The sequence below is a fragment of the Sipha flava genome, unplaced genomic scaffold, assembly GCF_003268045.1.
Source record: "Sipha flava isolate LNK unplaced genomic scaffold, YSA_version1 35a_pilon_pilon, whole genome shotgun sequence".
Lineage (NCBI taxonomy): Eukaryota > Metazoa > Arthropoda > Insecta > Hemiptera > Aphididae > Sipha > Sipha flava.
In genome coordinates, this window is record NW_020273058.1 from 1,700,227 (window position 1) to 1,719,890 (window position 19,664).

Consider the following 19,664-nt stretch of genomic DNA (forward strand, 5'->3'; position numbering starts at 1 on the left):
AATATGGTATAATATACTCGTATGAAAATAAATGTCTCAAGACCCTTTCAACTAATTTATATATTATATTTATATCGCAATAAGTTTCTTTTAACAGCTATATAGTAATGTATAATTTTATAGCATTATAATAAAGCCTAAAACTAGTACTTAATAATATGAGAAAATATGCAAAGTAAAATTTAATTTTTGAACTCATTATGTTGTGATTCAAATTTGTATCTATAATAATAAATAATAATAATTTATTTTGCCAAAAACAGAGTTTGTAAATTTTGAAGAATAGTAATATTTATAAATTAATTTAAATTATAACTATACATAATAGGATATGTTGCCCAATTCACCACTGAGATAACCGTATTGATAAAATTGGAGTATTAACCTGTTTAGCCTTTAGTCGTCCATCTGTCAGCACATAATATTAAAAATTAAATTTTTAAAAAACTTATAGCACAATAATTTATTTATGCTTTGAAATTTTAAGAATAAAGAAATAATTAATAATGTTTGTTACATCCGATATTTTCCATTTTATAATGAGGGTCCCAGTTTAGTTCTGGTTTCCAATATTTTAAGGATTCTTGGATTCTAGAACCAGATCTTTTGGGTTCGATTCCAGCATCTACATTAAAGTATTGTTTACATACAAATATTAAGAATACATCAATCTTTGAGTAGTGAGGGGGTGGGGCGTCAACTCATAAGATAGTTTTAAAGGGAGCACGGACCTCAAAAGGTTGAGAACCCATAATGTAAACTCCGCTAGTGAAGAAAATCATGTAGTAGTATAAAATTAATATAATATAATATTAAAAAAAAAATCATAATATAATACAAGTATAATATCATATCGTTCACATTAAATATTTAAATTATAATAAATAATCATTATACCTAATAATATAAAATCATATTTTTCATAATAATAATAAAAAAATCGTCCATATTAAATATTTGTATTACAGTAAAAAAAAAATCATAATAAATAATCCTTATACCTAAAAATCCAAAAATATATAGTTATGTCATCTATGTAAACTAAAATAATGTGATACAATTTGTAAATATTCTAAGCTTTGTATTACTCCATTATTGTACCTATTTGTAGCCTCCTGTAACACTCTTTTTTTTTTCTTGAATTTTTTAGTTTATTTACTGGAGATATACCATTTAGTTTTATATTAGTATCGGTTTGAAATTTGGTAAGAACTTTACTAAAAATATTAACATTCGGTTGGTGTTTATAAAATAAATTTCTAAGATGACTATGAAAGGATTCACAGGCAAAACACAAAATAAAAAAACTGGCGGAGTTTACAATCGCCGGTTATTTCCTGTGTTCAATTTTTATTATTTTAAACCCTATTACTGGATAATTATATAAATATTAAAAAAAATAAATAAAAAAAATTTAATTTGAGTTAATAGGTTAATTAAAAACGTCTATATAACTTTTAACTTAACCGAGTTAAAAAAAAATTAGGTTAATTGTTAACTTTAAACTATTTAAAATGTTTTCCATCAACGTAACTCAGTTAAAAATTATCATTCACTTGCCCAGGCTTGCTTAAATCATAATAAAGAATAAGACCTTAGATTATGCTACAATTTATTTGTATAAATATATTTAAATTTAGTAAACTGCACACACACAAAAAGAAAAAAAAAACATTAACGTTATAAACAACTAGATAGCATTTTTATTACAATTTATAATTTATTATTTTATGTAAATGTTAATGTAGATAATTAAATTATAAAATTATTTTACTTTTGCTTAAATGTTTACCTCTAAAAAGCTTAGGTTTTCATGGACTAAACAAAGTTTAATTTCCTATCAGTCGCTCAATGTGATGAGCAATTACGGGCCACTGCGCCGTTCCAAGAACATCCACAATTTGTTATCAGATCGGTATGTATTATGTATGTATTAGTGAGTGTATATAGTAAAGTTGGCCTATGGTTAATAGACGCCATTTTTACGCAGTTGTTCGCGATTATCTTATTCGTCGTCGCCTTCGAGCGACACAAAACCTTTCTGGTTTCGAGCTCTTTTGCCGTCATTGGTGACCATAATCTGTCAAGAAAATCCACATACCGTAAACTGAGCGATAAGAGAGAATTGTAGCTCTCCGATCGCACATTCCACGATTCCTTGTGTGTTCCGTTCTCCGAAATCGATTCGATCCCATCGCACAACCAACGATAATTTGGTTATTTTCAATTTGTTCATGTGAAAATGGCATTAAACTGAATAAAATGTCTACCTCCAGCTCGTGTATATCCTATTCTCCTTTTGGAGACTATTTCTCCGCCCGTGTGACCACCAATGTCAGACAGCCGTCAGATGGAAAGAAAGCTGAATATGCCTGCACCGAAATCATTGCAGGCCAATAACAAAACGGACGCCAAGAAACCAACAGGTACATCATAATTTGTCAAAACGTATTGAAACAGGGCCCAGTACATCCATAAAAATTATGACTACCATGATGACTTGTATTAGTGTATGCAACTCTGTCAATTTCTTAATAATTTTATATTGTGATTATTATAAATTTTTACGGGTCTTTTATGTTATCTGTCTTCCAAATCTCACAAAGGTAGATTTTAGTTTAACTTTTTACAACGGTAGTGTTACAGACATACATAAATGTAAGCCCTTACAATTTCTATTACACGGGGGACCCCATAAATGATATTAGAATAACTCTTATTATAATCATTATTCATAGACACTATTACAGTAGAGTTAAGCTAATACCTAACTAGAAATCATAGGATGATCTATAATCGATTAATTATAAGACATGTGATAGGTAGTTATCTTGAAAGGCAAGTCATAAGGTCAATCTTTCAATATATAATAAATAATCCAGAGTTGGGCGCACATTAATAATTAATTTGTTCTGTAGTTGTTATTGTATATCATTAGTCAAAAACTGTATTGACAGTGATGAGAAAACAAACAATGTGGAGTTCATACAAGATTAGGGTATATAAATGGGTTCTGAACAGAATTATATTCAGATGTGTTGTTTTAGTCCGGTCTTAGAAAGTACCTTTACACCAGTTTATTTATTTAATAAATTAATGTTTTGGAATTGAATATTTAATAATAAATAGTATTTAATTTAAAGTTAAGTTATATTTGAAATACCAACATCAATCATAGCCCTGAAAACGGAGAACTACAGGCGAAAACTGTGAGTACGGGAATGTGCAAACAATAAGAAATTTATTGGAATGCTCAATATTATCAAGAGAGATCATGGATTTTATAGGACATCAATTAAAGAACAATGCAATTAAAATTGCTGATTCTGGTAGAAGAAGGGAATTTTAAACTGACTAACACAAGAAGAAGATTTGAAACATCCTCACTCATTCCAATACAAGAACCATTGAATTGACAGCATGTACACTAATATACTACTTACTTACGTTTGTATTAATCATGGGCTTTATATATCTTTTAGGCTATCATAATAATAAATAGAAATATGTTCTAAAAACAGTGGTTAGTTACTGGTATACAGAAAAGTTTAAAAATCTGTTGTTTTAATAAACATTACGAAAAAAATATTTGATGAATTGAAAGAAGTAAAGGCAACAAACATATATTTTAATATGTTTTTATTTTTATTTTTTGCATTTTTATTTATATAGGTAATACCTAAAAATAATTTATTAGTAAACTAAATTTTTTTTTTATATGTTGATATAATAACTATTATAAGAATGATAAAAAATATAGTTATTTTCCAATAATTATTATTCTATATTTAAAAAAAATTATAACCTATTTATACATTATTATCAAAAAATTGGATTTAACTTTTACTATTAGTCTTTTAGATTCTGAGTAAAAAAAAGAAATCTATCAGTTTTACCAAGATGTATGTTTTGTATCTGTGTACACAGTTTCGATCAAGATAACTCCAACCATCAAAGTTTTGAAATTCGAAGATAGGAAATGGGTTCTAGAAGTTAATTTAAGGGTGGTAAATTTTTAATTTTTCAATAGTTAAATACTTGACAATAAAAAAAAATTTGTAAAAAACATTTAATGAGATTAAGATTTGAATCCTCTTCATAAATTATCGTCATATCCTTACTAATTAATATACTGAGTAATTCTATAAATATTAATCATAGTGACATAAATTATCTGCTAAATTCTTATATTAGTGTTTTAAATACATTTTATAGTATTGCAAAATATTTTAATGAAATTTGTGCTATTATAGACACAACATTTTCAAATTTTATATATATTTTTTTTTTTTTTGTGCGTAAGGTAGTTCTTACTTAATAGAATTTCCTACTTTATTAAGAAATTTGTATTAACTATTTTTAAAATTTAAACTCATCTACCCTTTAACTCAGAATTGTTCATTCCTAGAATAATTGTACATTGGTTTTAAGTTTAAAAGAGTAATACAGTTATATCATTCACCCATCCCTGTATTGTATTCTACAACTAACCTTCCCTATATTATTATTAATTTAATTTTTTTAGTTCTGACCGAAACCAATAAATTGCTGAGTTTTGATTTTAGATTCTCTTAAATTTGGTAATTTTGGGTTTTTGGTTTATTATTTAATACTGTTTTTATTTTTTTTAATGAAAAATTTATTTTTCAGGAATTATTAATTAAGTTGAATTAGTATTAAAGAATAAAGAAAATAATAAACTTGCAAGCAATAAATATTTCACATAATTACTAAAAACTAATATGATAGTAATGATAGTAAAATTAACATAAATTTAATTATAAATTAGATTGTTAATAACTTATCAAATCTTAATTGAGGAGCTCAGACTCAATTTTTCTTTATATTTAAACAACCTAATTCAACCAAATTTGTTATTATTAATTCAAATACTTCATTGAAATCTAATATTAGTTTTTTGTATAAATAAAATTATAATTATATTATAATTATCAAACAAAAATTGTATTATTTTAATTTTTCAGTTTGAATTTTTAACCTAACCAAAGTTGCAATTGCTTGCCATTTTTTATTTAATATAATAGTTATTAACATTAAATGTTCAAAAAAAAATATACATATATATATATGTTATAGTAAAAGACGAATATTGGTGAATGTCGTCATTTACCAAAATGATCAATTATGTAGGTAAATTATGTAAAAAGCCAGATTTTAAATTCAAATGTACATCTTTCACCGATCATTAATGTCATTTACTAAAACTGGTGATAAATGATAATAACTCTCAAATAATATACCGATTTTTTTACTATAGGTACGATTTATTGTTGGTGGGTGATTCATTTTTTATTTTAGGTAATTATTTGAACTAAAGGTTATAGGTTAATTGAAACTAATAAAATATGTATATATTAACAATTATTTATTTGTATAATTTAGTTTTCCAATTTTTATTCTTTTATTTTTTGAATCTTGTTGTTGTATTCTTCAAAACTAAAATAAAATATAATGTCACCTCTCTTTTTACTGTTGAACATTTTGTCAATTGCTGCTTTAAATTTATTCTTCATACATTAATATTAAAAATAAAAAAAACTATAACGCTATTATTTAATTTGATTTTAATTATATTTTGTTCACTGGTGACACACATTTTTACAAATAATATTATACAACACACTCATTGCATATACAACTCTCTATAATATGCCTGTAGATACTAACTAATAAGCTAATAGATTATTTCATATTATTACTCAGGTTATCGACGTTATTGCTAGTTGGAATTTTTGTTTATATATCTACTTCTGTTATGATATTTTTAACTAACAAAGCTTATTCGACACCAACACGCTTTTATTGATGATCTTTCACACTGATGTGATTCTCTAATTAAACTGGTGATTGATGACAATATTTGGGGAATGTCTACATTTAACACGTTAACATTATTTAATGTTACATTTATATTTATACAATAATAATTCAAATAATTACAAGTTTATATTAATTAAAATTATATATTATAGTATTATGGTTACTAATTCAATAATAATAAAAAATTGTCTACATCAATATTATTTAAAATAAAGAATGGCTAGCTGTATTATGGATATTAAGCTAAACCATTTTGTATATTCATACTTAATTATCATATACTACTTATGATAATATGATTTCATATTTAATTAATTTAAAATTATTTTCAATTAGCTATTTTTCGTTGTGCGTTCATTATTAGTTTTTGAATTCTATGTTTTGTAGTTAAGTAAAGTTTTTTATAAGGACGTAATTCTTTCATTTGAGCTTCAATAAAAGCACCAAAAGATCCTGTATCATCATAATCAGTATTATTTTCTTGTTTTTTTTTTAATGATTTAAAATATAATGAATAAATATCTTTAGTACGTCGTTCCCTTTTAAATTTTAAGGTCATAATTCTTTTGAAATTCAATTCCGCTTTTGATTTTTCAATATTCTGAAATTATATTCATTAAATTATGTAACTTATATTATATTTTAAAATAACAATTCATTTTTAGTTTTATAAAAAATGTCTTACCATATTTAATTGTCCTTCGAAAGGTTTGTCATCAGTTAAAATTATGGGTTCTATGCCTTCTTGAAAACTACTTGTAAACATATAACTGAAATAAACACAAATTAATATTGAAATACAATACTATTGCGAATAATAACTAACTGCAGTTTAAGATAACATACCATTGGTTTTCTCTATTACAGATATTTTTAATTTCAGAGTTTGAATTTTGAGTTTCGTCTTCATTGTGTGTGGTTTCATAGTGATTCAAATTATCATCTTCATATTCATCTTCCATTTGATTATCCTTATAATTAGTAGAATTTTGAAGTTTATTTTCTGTTGAAATGTTTTTATTACTTTTAATTTCTTCATACTCATTTTGATAGAATGATTCTCCATGACTGACACTGGTATTATCTGTTATATCTTTATTTCGATGTTCATATTTTGAATCATAAATGTCGTTGTAGTTAAGTTGTACAATTTCAACATTTGAGTAATCCTGTTTTGAGAAAGATATATTACTATTATGAATTATAATTTGAAAACTTTATAAATTACCACTGATTCAACTTGATTAGGTTTATTATTTTTTCCCGTATCATTATTTGAATATGAATACTTATTTTTTCTGTATTTCTGAAAATAATATTTATTTTTGAACATTAATTAGACAATTATTTTAATATCCATTCAATTAAACATACTGGGTTATCTATGTGATATTCAATTGTTGGAATAGCTGTAGCTTTCAAAACTCCTTTTCCATGTCCAACAATATATTCAGATTCTTGAAAATGATTTCCACACAGTCTACTACTTTTACAAGGTTTCCATCCTTTTTCCCTCCCAGTAGCAGCTATCCATATAGGCAATGTTTCTGAATTTGTTAAGGGAAATCTAAATTTAAAAGAGTTAAATTAATTTTTTAAATTAGTTTACTATGCATACACAATTGACCTCCATCTTTTGGAGGTAGTTGGGAGTTAGTTGTTAGTAAATTACCTGTGCAATTTGACATTATCCTTCTTTACATACAGACTTTTGCATCCAGCTACACTGCATTTATTTACCATGGCAAAAAATGAATATATAATATTATTAATAATTAACCAGTTTTAAAGTCTGTATTTAATATTTTTATAATTGTACACATCCAACATTTATCTCATTGTCCTTAAGTTTATGGTCCTAGGTTATTTGTTTTGCAAATTATTATCATTGTACTATGCCACAATATCATGGAAGAAAAACCGAACTACAGATATTAATTTTTACGTCATCAGTAATTTAAATATAGTTGAAAATATGAATATCACATACTATGTGGTTTATTTAGTATGCAGACATAATATAATAAGTTTATTATACATATATCTGTATACGACATAATTATGGTGATGCACGAATGTGTTCTATAAAGTCGCTGGTCATTGGTAAAATAATTTGATGCAGTGGCGGCTTGTGGGGTTCATTGAAGGTAGGGCACAATAATTTTACTCCTTTTTAACTGTCTCAATTTTGAATTTACTAACAATTCCTGTTGATTTTTTAAATATAATAAAATTGCATATAAAATCCTTTTAGTATACGTTTATGATGTATGTTGTACAAAAAATAGTAAAAATTCTAAAAATAAGAAAATGATTGTTTAAAAATAAATAATAAATATAATTATATAGTTAATCAGTAATATTTTTGAGTTCCAAATCGATTTTTCTGTCTTTTTTTTCTCATGAATACTTGGATGAATTTATTAAATTAAATTAAAAAATATTTAATAAATTAGGTATTGTAAATTTGTAACGTATAAAAAAGAGCACCGTCAAATGAAAATACATAACACTTAAAAATAATGAAAATAATAAAAAGAATTAAATAAAAGAATGAACAAAAAATGATTAATAATTATCATGTTCCTATAACCTATGATAAACAATTGGTATTTGTTCTGTGCCACGAAAGACGGCCGACGGTAACAATACGAATACGATAAGACCGACAAAATTTCGTAAATCATTATAAAAATCGAATTTGGGCACAATACGATTGTGCCCGGCAACCCCGTATTAATTCTTATCAAAAAGTAGGTGAAATCTATCACTGTTGATCGCGCCATCAAAGGACAACGAATTTGTGCTCGTTGCCTAATGACACTATAATATAGTATCAGTATGTCGTAGAAGCACCTGTATTTGATACAATTTTTTTTTTTCGATAATATTTTCAAATAATATACCAATTACCAACTTTATTATGATGGTTAAAAGAAATATCAATAGCTTTTCAATTTCAATTCTTCTTTTAATTTAGGTGGGACACGTGGCCGTGTGCTCCATAGCACGAGCTGCCATTAATTGGATGTGTAAATTTAATTTATGGTAGAAATTTACGTAATAGATTGCGTAAAATTATACAGAATATTATATATATACTATATATTATATTATACTACATTGGCGGCGCCAGGAATTTTTCCCAGGGCTGGCCAGCCAAAAGGAGGTCATATATTTTAGGGTTGGCACAGTTGTATGATAGTTTAATAGACGGAGGGGGGTTGAAATGGAATTGACTACCCTGAGTGTCTTTTTTTGGACTCCGTATAGGGTAAAAATAATTCACTAATTTTGTCGACAAATTTAAATTGTAATTTGTAAGTTTTTAGTATATAATGTTTTAGACATTTTAGTATTGTACAAACAGGTATACAGGGGCGTATTTAGACTTACTTCTAGGGAGGGGACTCAAATTTTTTCTATAATTCAGGATCAAAATTTAGGGTACAACACGATTGCGAAGTTTTTATAGACTACGTTGCTAAGTTTTCAATTTTTTTTTAATATTAGTCAGTGCTTGCATGGCAAAATTATAGAAGGGGGACTTTTTTTACTTTAAAAAAAAGAACGTCCCCAAAACTGGTTGAGCGTTAAGATTATAGCGTAATAAAAGTAGGGGGACGCTAACATTTCTGAAAATTAGTTGGGGTACTCTGTCATCCCTCAAGTCAAGCACTGATAATAGTACAACCAAAAAAACAACTGCGTTACAAACTAAAATAAAATTATACAAAATAATATGTAGTGCTTAAAATGTTGATTAAATAAAACAATTTTAAAATAATATATACAAAATAATGTACAAGTGGGAAATAATCATTTAGAACAAGTGGACAGCTTTAGATACCTAATAATCACTCAAGATGGTAAGATCACTAAGGAAATTAAAATTAGGATAGCGCAGGCGAAAACCACTTTTATGAACTGCTAGAAATTATTATGCTCTAAGACTATGAGTATCCATATAGAAACCGATTACAGTAGAGCCTCGATGGTTCGTTAAACGCGGTGATCCGAATAACATAATTCCATTTATTCATAGATTTTACGAGAATAACCGGAACCCAATTAATCTGTAAGATATTGTTATCGACGTATACAATTTCGTCATTTTATTACTTAGGCCTGGTGCACACTTGCGTTATTTTAACGCGCGGCAACGCTGCGGCACCGCGGCGATGACGCCGTATTCAATGCACACCTAGCGGCAAATATACATACCTATATACATAACGTCATACATACGTACGGTCAGTACGACGTTGGAACGCAAACATAACACTTTTCTTTTGTGCAGTTTTGCAGTTTTTACTTACATATATTATTATTTACATATATTGTCAGTATGGATTTGACACAAGCGATGGAAATTTATAAAAAAAAACGTATTATTTTTGCGTACCTTGTGTACAAAACGACGATAGTGTGCACTGACCAATATGATACAATGAATTGAGCGACCGCAAGTGAAGGCGCGGTGACGCTGCGGTGCGATAACAACTTGCGACAAAAACTTTGTCGCAGACGGACGCGCGTCACTGCAGCGTTGCCGCTGTGATGTGTGCACTACGCAATTAAATTTTGGGTTTTCCATGCCGCGTTTGCGGTGCCGCGCGTTAAAATGACGCAAGTGTGTACCGGGCCTTACTGTTCCTAGCTGACTGATAGTAATAAATCGATAGTCAGTACATTTAGGGCTGGTTCATACGAACGAATATTTATCGGACGGCATTTTTATCTTACTAAAATTTTATTGTACGATAGGAGGTAAGGTTATGAATAGAGCAAGGACTTTCATGCACTAAAAGATCATCAAATACATTTAAAAATATGCTCTTATGCATCAAAAAATTAATTTTATTATTATTCACTATAAGTTTTAACTAGATTTATTTTATTAAATTGATTTGGAATTTTTTTTAAATGTTGGATCCCAATCTTTTTAATTATTATTCTGCACCTAATAAAACAAAAAAAAAGTATTTCAAAATAGTTGTTGAATTATTTTCAAGTATTCACCTTACCTAAATTAGAATTGCACTGATTATTAAACACGAACGTTTTATAAAAATTAAACATACGAAACTAACACATACGCGGTAAATCTAGAACTAATCTAATATACCCATTGACTATAGATACTTGATACTATCGTTTTTTATACCACATACCTACAATTTGATTTGTATTATAAAAATACAAAAATAGACACAATAAATACTGACCATTATTATTATTTCAAGATAAAACTTATCTCTATCGTCTTTATAAGTTTATAACAAATTGTTGACCATGATTCATGGAAAATATTCACCAAAGCGCTTGATTTTCGATAAACCATCAAAATATGCCCCTTAAACCAAAAAGTGTCCTATTATGCAAAAATATGCACAAAAAAACTTGAGTACTTCATCGTAAACGTTATGAAATGTATTTTGTACTTACTAAGCATACGATAAAGTTAACCAGAAAAAAATATGCAAATGCATGAAAGTCCTTGCTCTAGTTATGACATACGACCGACTTTTTATCGGACGATCTAAAAGTTTATAAATTAATTTATAGATTATAAAGTCAGTATTGAACTGTGCATTGTATGTTTTGTTGTATGTTGTGCGTGTACAGTTACTCGTGCACATTTATTTATTGGATTTACATTTTAAAGTTTATAAACAAATAACAATAAATGATATTATAATTTTATACATGGGATGTAAACTATTATTAAAGAAAAAAAAGAGGAAAGTCGAAAAATGTGGGTTCTTGCTTGGACTTCACTATTTGTCGATAACAATATCTTACAGATTAATTGGATTCCAGTAATTCTCATGAAATCTATTTACGAATAAATGGAATTATACTATTCGGGTTACTGCGTTTACCGGATTGTCGGGGGGTCCGCACTATCAAGGCTCTAATGTAATCGTTTTTTATATGGATATTCATCTTCTTGGAGATAATTCTAGCGATTATTTTATTTCCATTTAATCAACATGTAGAAAAATATATAGATTATAGTGGTTATTTTTTTAAACAAAATGCATGATAGATTATTATCAGTTAATAAATTATAATAGGTTATAATCGATATTTAATCTATAGTTGAATATTATTTATACATAAATTATAATCAATTATAATTGATAATATTGTACAATTAAGAATTATAGCCTAAGAATCTAACTGTAAAGTTTGATTTACATTGGAGTGACAAAACATAAACATAATGTCTTTTCGAACAAAACAGTTCGATAATAAAATGAGAATAATTGAATGCCACGGTGCAATAACGGGATACCTTCATTTTTAAAAATATTCAGGAAACATAAAAAAAATATTTATAAAATTCATAAATAAACTAAAAATTAAAGACTTATTGTTATTCTTTTTGTCAGAATAAGATACAACACTTAACAAATTCTCTTTAGTTTGAAATATATATTCACGATAATATTTTTAAAAAACTAAAAACTATAATTACATTTTTAATGGTTGTAATAACCAGATACGTCCAATTTTGTTTTTTGCAATTTTGGTTATTGCAACTAACTGACCAAAAAAAATATTGTACTGTAGTCAACTATTATTATAATTTATGTTAAATAATAATTATACTAAATGTTAAGTAATAAAAATATGTATTTTAATGTTATAAAGTTATTTTTTAATTAAATAGTTAACTAGTGATTATGTCATGACTCAAGGGAATAATATAAACCACCTAAGCAATGATTATTTCTAGTCCTTTCGATGATCGTTATATGGAAGTTACCGATTGGGAATTGCTGAATTTTTTCAATTATACATACTCATGTCTATAATAACTTTATTATTAGTATTATGATTAATTGTTATTATTACTTTATACTGTACATATTAATTGAAGTATTGATTGGTTCACAGATTCATCAAATTCAAAATACTCTAATCGCCGCAATGGAAAATCTATCGCTATTCAGTCTCAAAGAACTGAATCTAGTCGAAATATTGGCCCTAAAAAGACCTCAAATAACTGTAAACAGCCGCCACCTCGAGCTAGTCTTTTTTGTAGAAAGAAGAGTTCCGAGGTTAGTACAACCTATAAATATTTTTTTTTTACTTTTTTTTTATATTATTTTATTGTATTTTATTATTCTATAAATTGTAATATTTTAATATATAATATTATTTTTCTTTTTATATATTAATGGATAAGATGTAAAAATACATTTCTACACCAAAATAAATCTTTCAATTACAATAAAACTAGCATGATAAAAAAAATTAGTATCGGTATAAGATATTTAAATATATTGTGTAATGCATAATGAATATTATTTAATTTTATAAAATATATATTAATTGATTATTTATAAAAAATAGCTCGTATGTAGAAATGTAGGTATGATGTTTTACATTTTACTTATTATTTTTCAAAATATATACTACAATTATGTTATTTATCAATTAATAATTTTAGGTAACTGAATCCTTAAATGATGTTGAAGATGATGATATATTGTCTTTATTAAGACAAAGGGAACCTACTCGAGAATGGAATCTGCGTAGTGGCTATGGATCTAGAAAAAAAGAATTACCACAAAAGTTCAACATCAAGCATTTTTTGATAGCAAAGTAATTTTATGACAGTTGAAATCTAAAATTATATTAATTTATTATTTTTTTGCAGTTGTCAGTTTGTTGTTAAGTTTGGAAAAGATTATTCTCAGTGGATGTTGAATCAGGATGAAATTGTTAGTTGGGATTGCATTGAACAAATAGTATGTATTTTATAAAAATGTTTTGACCATTATTAAATAAATTATATATTCATAAATTTTATGAGGAGGGTTCGTAAGTTCATGCACTAAAAAATGCCTAAATAAGCATGCATTTATGCACTTAAAAAAATGCTTACTTAAAAATATCATAAATAATTTTTGTAATAATATGAACTATCCATTCATTTTTTTATAGCTATATTTTATTTTTTTATGTCAAAATTAAAAAAAAAAGAATAATATATTTTAAATACTATTTAATATTATTCTTGATCCTTCATATCTAATTATCAATTTTAAATATTTGATGTTGGTTGAATAATCAAAAGAAATAGTTGATAATAGAGAAAAAGAATGAACTAAAATTTTCTCACTGTCCAAAATATAAAATAACAATAAACAATAAACTTATGAGCCCTGTTTATGAGATATATCATATATTTATATAAATACAAAATAGGTTGATAATTGATTTATACATACAAAATTAGTGGGATACAAGTATATTTTTAATTTTAGGTATTAGTGTCTTAGTTGGTTCTTATTAAAATTGTATTGTTTTTCACTTAAGGTATAGACCATTTTTAAGGTATAATATACAAGTTTGAATAATATTTAACCTAACTTGCTCTTTCTGGAATATTATACATATCAGTGATAGATATGATTTTCATATTATTATATATATGTTTTGCTGTTAACAGTATTTGGTTAGCTAGAAATGTGTCTAGAAATATGTTAAAAATGTCTAAAATGTTTGTATTTAAATTTAAATAATGAATTTTTTTTTATTTTAGAAAATGTTTTCTACCCAGTCAATAAAATGTCCCATATGTATGGACATACCGATAACATCAAAAATGACCCGCTGTGGTCATATTTATTGTTGGCCTTGCATTTTGCGTTATTTAGATATAAATAAAGAATTGGACATTACTGGCTGTCCAATATGTCATTCAAGAATATCTAAAAAAGAACTACAGAGGTAAATGTTAAATGATTTGAGTTATTTAACTTTATTTCAAATAATATATTTATATTTTTGTCAAGTGTTGAAATAATTGTCAAAAAAGAATGCTGTGTTGGTCAACCAATTACTCTACAATTAATGAAACGGGCTAGAAATTCTTTACAAGCATATCCAATTTCTGAGCTTAGACAAAATACCTATAGGCTATCTGACAATATTCCTTTATCGGTTTGTGAATCAAAGTTTTCTACATCTTATTCCAGAATTTTAATTGGTCATAAAAGTCAAGTTAGTTGTTATAATTTTAAAACGCATAGTAAATATAAATTAGCAATAAAATACCTTAGGTTTTAGATATATTAAACAAAGAAAGAGAATCTCTTGTTTTACTATTAGACAATTGGGAAACTGAAGACATAGAAAAAAAGTATATATATGAAGCTCTTGAATTATTATCAACAAGAGAAGACCTATTAATAAATAAAGAATCAGTAAGTGTTTATATGTTAATGGGATGAATGAATATAAAAATGTATTATATCTAATTTTTTATTAGAATTCAGAAATAAAAAGTGCAGATTTAGAATCAATAGATTATACTTTAATCCCAAGTCAAGCCACACCACCAGTAATTATAATGTATATATGGAATAAAAATATAACTAATTAATAAAATTTATATTTTGCAGATATTAAAATTACAGAACATGTTTGAGATTCCTGGAAGTTCTTATAATGCTCCTAATGTTTTGGAGAATAACTCTAGTTTAAAGCAAGAAAATTTAATACACAATATACAGTAAATTTTTTTTTATGTCAATCTTTAATTAAGAAACTATAGATTTTCAAGAATTTAAAATATTTGACTAATCAAATATTTACTGTATTGTAACTAATATATCTAACTTTATATTATCTACTCAAAAATAAATGATTACCGTAATTGGATAAATAATTAATTTGTAAGATACCTATGATATATTGGCAATAATCATAGTCTAAACCTTACTAAATTAAAATTGATAATTATAATAAATTATCTTTTGAAAATAATATTCACACTTCATTCATTTATTTTACTTAATTTAGCAGTGTATTTATGTTTTTTACTATATATTGTCTTACAATTTTAAATATTTTAAATTCAATTATTTCAATTTAACTATAAATAATTATGTAATAATATGTAATAATATGTAATAAATGTGTTTATTACACTCTGTCTTACGCAAAATAAATTTGTGTATACTTAAGATAAATATTTATTCTATAATTCCATATTACATTAAAATAAATCTAGTTTAATTTATTTTTCATTGTTTATTGTATAAATATTCTTTAGAGAAATCAATTTGAATTCAAAAAATGGTCATGAAGTTTTACAGAAAAAACCTGCAAAAAAAGATTTTTATTTTTATCAAGGTAAAAAATTATATAGTTTTAAATATTTTTATTTCTACAAACTATGTTTATTTGCATAGCTGTGGATGGTCAGCATATATATTTATCTGCAGTTAATGTAGAAATGTTAGAATGTATGTTTGGATGCCTTGAAAATAGTCCTCAACTCATAACAGCAAATGTAATTGAAAAACAATACTTATCAATGACTGAAGCATTAAGAAAACGCTACAGATTTCTATTACATTTACCAATAACTACAGTTTTTGAATGGGTTGAATTAGATTTGGCCAATATAGTCAACCCAGAAACCTTGTTTATATTTAAAAGTAAGTATAATATTTATTTTCAAAAAAATATTTGGTATATATAATATAATTAAATCAATAAACATTTTAAATTATCAATAAAAATAAAAATGATAACTTATTTTAAATGTAGCCAATTTAGATGAAAGGAAAGCTATAAGAGATAGACGTGTTCGTGATGAACAACGACTGGCTAAACGTATTGAAGAAAGGAATAACAAAAAACAGTTACCACCTCCAGAATGGCATAATAAAAATGTATTCCCAGATTGTGGTTATGATCCATTTGCTGATAAAAGGTATATTATAGAAGTATATTTAAGTGGTTCAATTTTTTTAATTCTGAATATCTTAACAGTATGGTGCCTTTAAGCGAATCAATTGGAATAACATCAACACTTGAACAAAATCTAGGGAATTCTCCTAATAGTTCACCAAATAATTTATCATTTGCAAAGGTAATATTTCAAAATAATTTTATTATTATGATGTATGATGTTATTAAACATAATTATAATATTTTTTTCTATTCTTGAAATGTATAAAAATATTCTATCAGAACTGCATTAGTATGAAGTAACATTTTATTTGATACATGTATGATGCAATTGTGACTACAATTATTTATTGTTATTTTATGTTTTGAACAGTGAGAAAATTTTGGTTCATTCTTTTTTCCTATTATCAATTTTTTCTTTTGATTATTCAACCAACATCTAATATTTAAAATTGATAATTTGACATGTATAGTACATAGTTTTTTAAAATTATTTTTATGTAATGAAAATATGAAAAAAAAGCTTGTAAATTGAGTATAATTTTTCCATCAATTTTATTTTAATTATTTTGATAATCATCAAAATTTTGTGACTTTTGACTAGTAAATAGTAAGTTAAGTTTACTAGGAAGAATTTACGCCAAATTGTTACTTACAGATTTTGAAAATTGTATGTTAAGATCATTTGTTACCATGTATATAATTCATTATTATATATTTTTTTTCTGAATTATATCTGATTGATTGCAGTATCTTACCCAACTCCTACTATAAAATGTTCTAGATTTTCAAATATTTTAATTTCTCTCATGGTACAAAATATAATCATAATAAACATTATATGATAAAATTGTATTTAACATTTATGTAATAATGGATGTTGTATTGTAGGCATTACAGAATGAAAGTATCACAAATAACCCAGATATGGCTTTACCAAATGTATCTTCTCAATGGCCTTTACTCGGTTCTAGATCAAACTCAATGCCTATTAGTAATATGTTGGAAGATGCTATTGCTAACATAAACTTGCATGGTAAAAATATATATTTTTGATAAACTTGCATATTAAAGTTTTTATCCATCAAATAAAATAGCAAATTATTTTTTTTTATATCTACTTTTTTTTTTTTTTTTTTTTTGTTAAACTAATTTACCCTATTGTATAAAGTTTTAATTTCATAATTTTTAACTTTTGTTGGGTTAAATTAAAATATTAAACCTTATGTTTCAATTAACTATTAAAATTGATTTTGTATTTTTTCATGTTGGGTACATTTATAATACTCATATTATTTTAATGTAAGTACAAAAAAAAATAATTACAATAAATTTAATTTATTATTTGGGATAACAAAAAAGAAAAAAAAAATTATGTTATTTTTTGTTGTAAATAATACATGGGAATTAATGCTTATTATTAGTTAGTAATTTTTTGTTATTTATTTAGATAATAAATCAAAAAATAAAAAGAAGAAACGTAACAAATATGAAAAATATGAACCAATATCTTGAAAAAATATCATTGGAATTGAGTTTATTTGTAAAATAAAACTTTTATTAACAAAAAATATAAAAATTTTACTGGTAATGTTTTGTTTAAGTAATATGTTAGTTTCATTTTAATAGCGTTGAAATTGGTGTAGATTACTTTAGTAATATTAGTATATATTCATTATAGTCTTTAAGATAATTTATTATATTTAACTGTAGTTTTTTATTGTTTTCATAACAATATTTTTATTATTATATATTTAATAAACTTAACTTATCATAATGCTTTTCTTATTATAGTTTGGTTTCTAAGTACATGTAATTTTATTTATAAAATTTTGACTGTGTTTACCAACACATCTATAAGGTTATTAAAAATGTATATTATAATCTGTTATTGAACATGCCTATAATAAATTATTAACTTAATATAATATAATATTTGAAGTTTCAATTAATTTTTGCTCTACATCCTAAAAGAGACTGGAACACTCAGCTGTTCTTCTATACTCCTTTATTGAATCTAGATGAAATTAAAATATTTGAATATTATTTATAAATCATAAGAAAATACCTTATCATTATAATTTCAATGTGTGTGCGGAGTTGTCAATAAACAAGTAGGCCGCGGTATTGAGCGTGTTAAATCAATTTTTTAATATGTGTTTTCTGATAATTGTTCTGTAACAGACTGTTTATATAACTATCTAAGGCTGGGCGCACACCTATAGAGCAAAACTGCTCCGAATAGCTTGGATCAGCTCGGAGCTGTTTGGACATCATTAGAACACGTGTAAAGTAATAAACTTGAACTCGGCGAAGAATTTTTACAATTTGTGCCAACATTTGACGTGACGGGGAAGGGATTGGCAAAACTAATTATTGATAATCTTCAAAAATATGGTATAGGTACCAAGTTCTTAAGAGGCCAAGGATTTGATGGGGCAACATCCATGTCAGGTAAATTAAATGGAGTTCAAGCACACAAAAAAATATACCCATTGGCAATGTACGTACATTGCTCAGCACATTCATTAAACCTGGTAGTTTCTAAATCGTAAAGTGCAGCAGAAATAAGAGATTGTTTATCAAGTTTAGGTAAAGTCCATGAATTTTTTTATTTATCCAAAAAGAATATCTGTTTTACATCATCAAATGAAAAGTTCTTTCGAGATATAATCAAAAAAAAAAAAAAAAAAATGAAAAGAAATTGCGGAACAAGATGGATCGAAAGATTTCATGCAGTCACTGGATCACAGGATTTTAAAGAGCTTTATAATCACGTTATCGGATCATTTGAAACAATATATCAGTTGGTTAATAATGAAACATCTGGTAGGAGTCTTAGAAACGTTGTATTAGATTTAGAATTTTTGATATTTCTGTTCGTGTTAAATAAGGGATTTAGTGTAAGATTACCTCTATCAGTTATTACAAAATCAAAATAGTGACTAAAAAATAACAGTAAAACTAGCCAATGGTACAGAACAGTAGTTACAAGAACTCAGAAAAAAACACTGAAGAAGTTTTTAAAGACATATTTGGATAAGTAAAAATATTAGCCGACAATTTTGATATTAATATTAAAATGTCTAGACTTTCAAACAAAC

At 25.6% G+C, this 19,664-nt stretch overlaps 2 protein-coding genes across 2 annotated transcripts; one reads left to right on the forward strand and one right to left on the reverse strand.

Annotated features, from left to right (window-relative positions):
- Nucleotides 1-1,923: 1,923 nt before the first annotated feature.
- LOC112687648 (RING finger protein 10) lies at nt 1,924-18,063 on the forward strand (the record flags this gene model as incomplete). Its single annotated transcript, XM_025560484.1, has 15 exons — nt 1,924-2,426; nt 12,748-12,911; nt 13,304-13,458; nt 13,514-13,604; nt 14,402-14,589; nt 14,655-14,862; nt 14,922-15,065; nt 15,131-15,202; nt 15,264-15,373; nt 15,917-15,996; nt 16,056-16,304; nt 16,417-16,582; nt 16,642-16,741; nt 17,452-17,596; nt 18,011-18,063. Coding segments are annotated over exons 1-15 (2,019 nt in total), but the record flags the coding sequence as incomplete, so codon positions are not given.
- Nucleotides 6,014-7,729, reverse strand: LOC112687650 (uncharacterized protein PF11_0213-like). The gene is made up of 6 exons (XM_025560485.1): nt 7,514-7,729; nt 7,216-7,408; nt 7,070-7,147; nt 6,688-7,010; nt 6,527-6,611; nt 6,014-6,442 (listed from the first exon to the last, which is right to left on the reverse strand). The coding sequence occupies exons 1-6, from the start codon at nt 7,582-7,584 to the stop codon at nt 6,170-6,172; spliced, it is 1,023 nt and encodes a 340-aa protein (XP_025416270.1). The 5' UTR covers nt 7,585-7,729; the 3' UTR covers nt 6,014-6,169.
- Nucleotides 18,064-19,664: the final 1,601 nt, after the last annotated feature.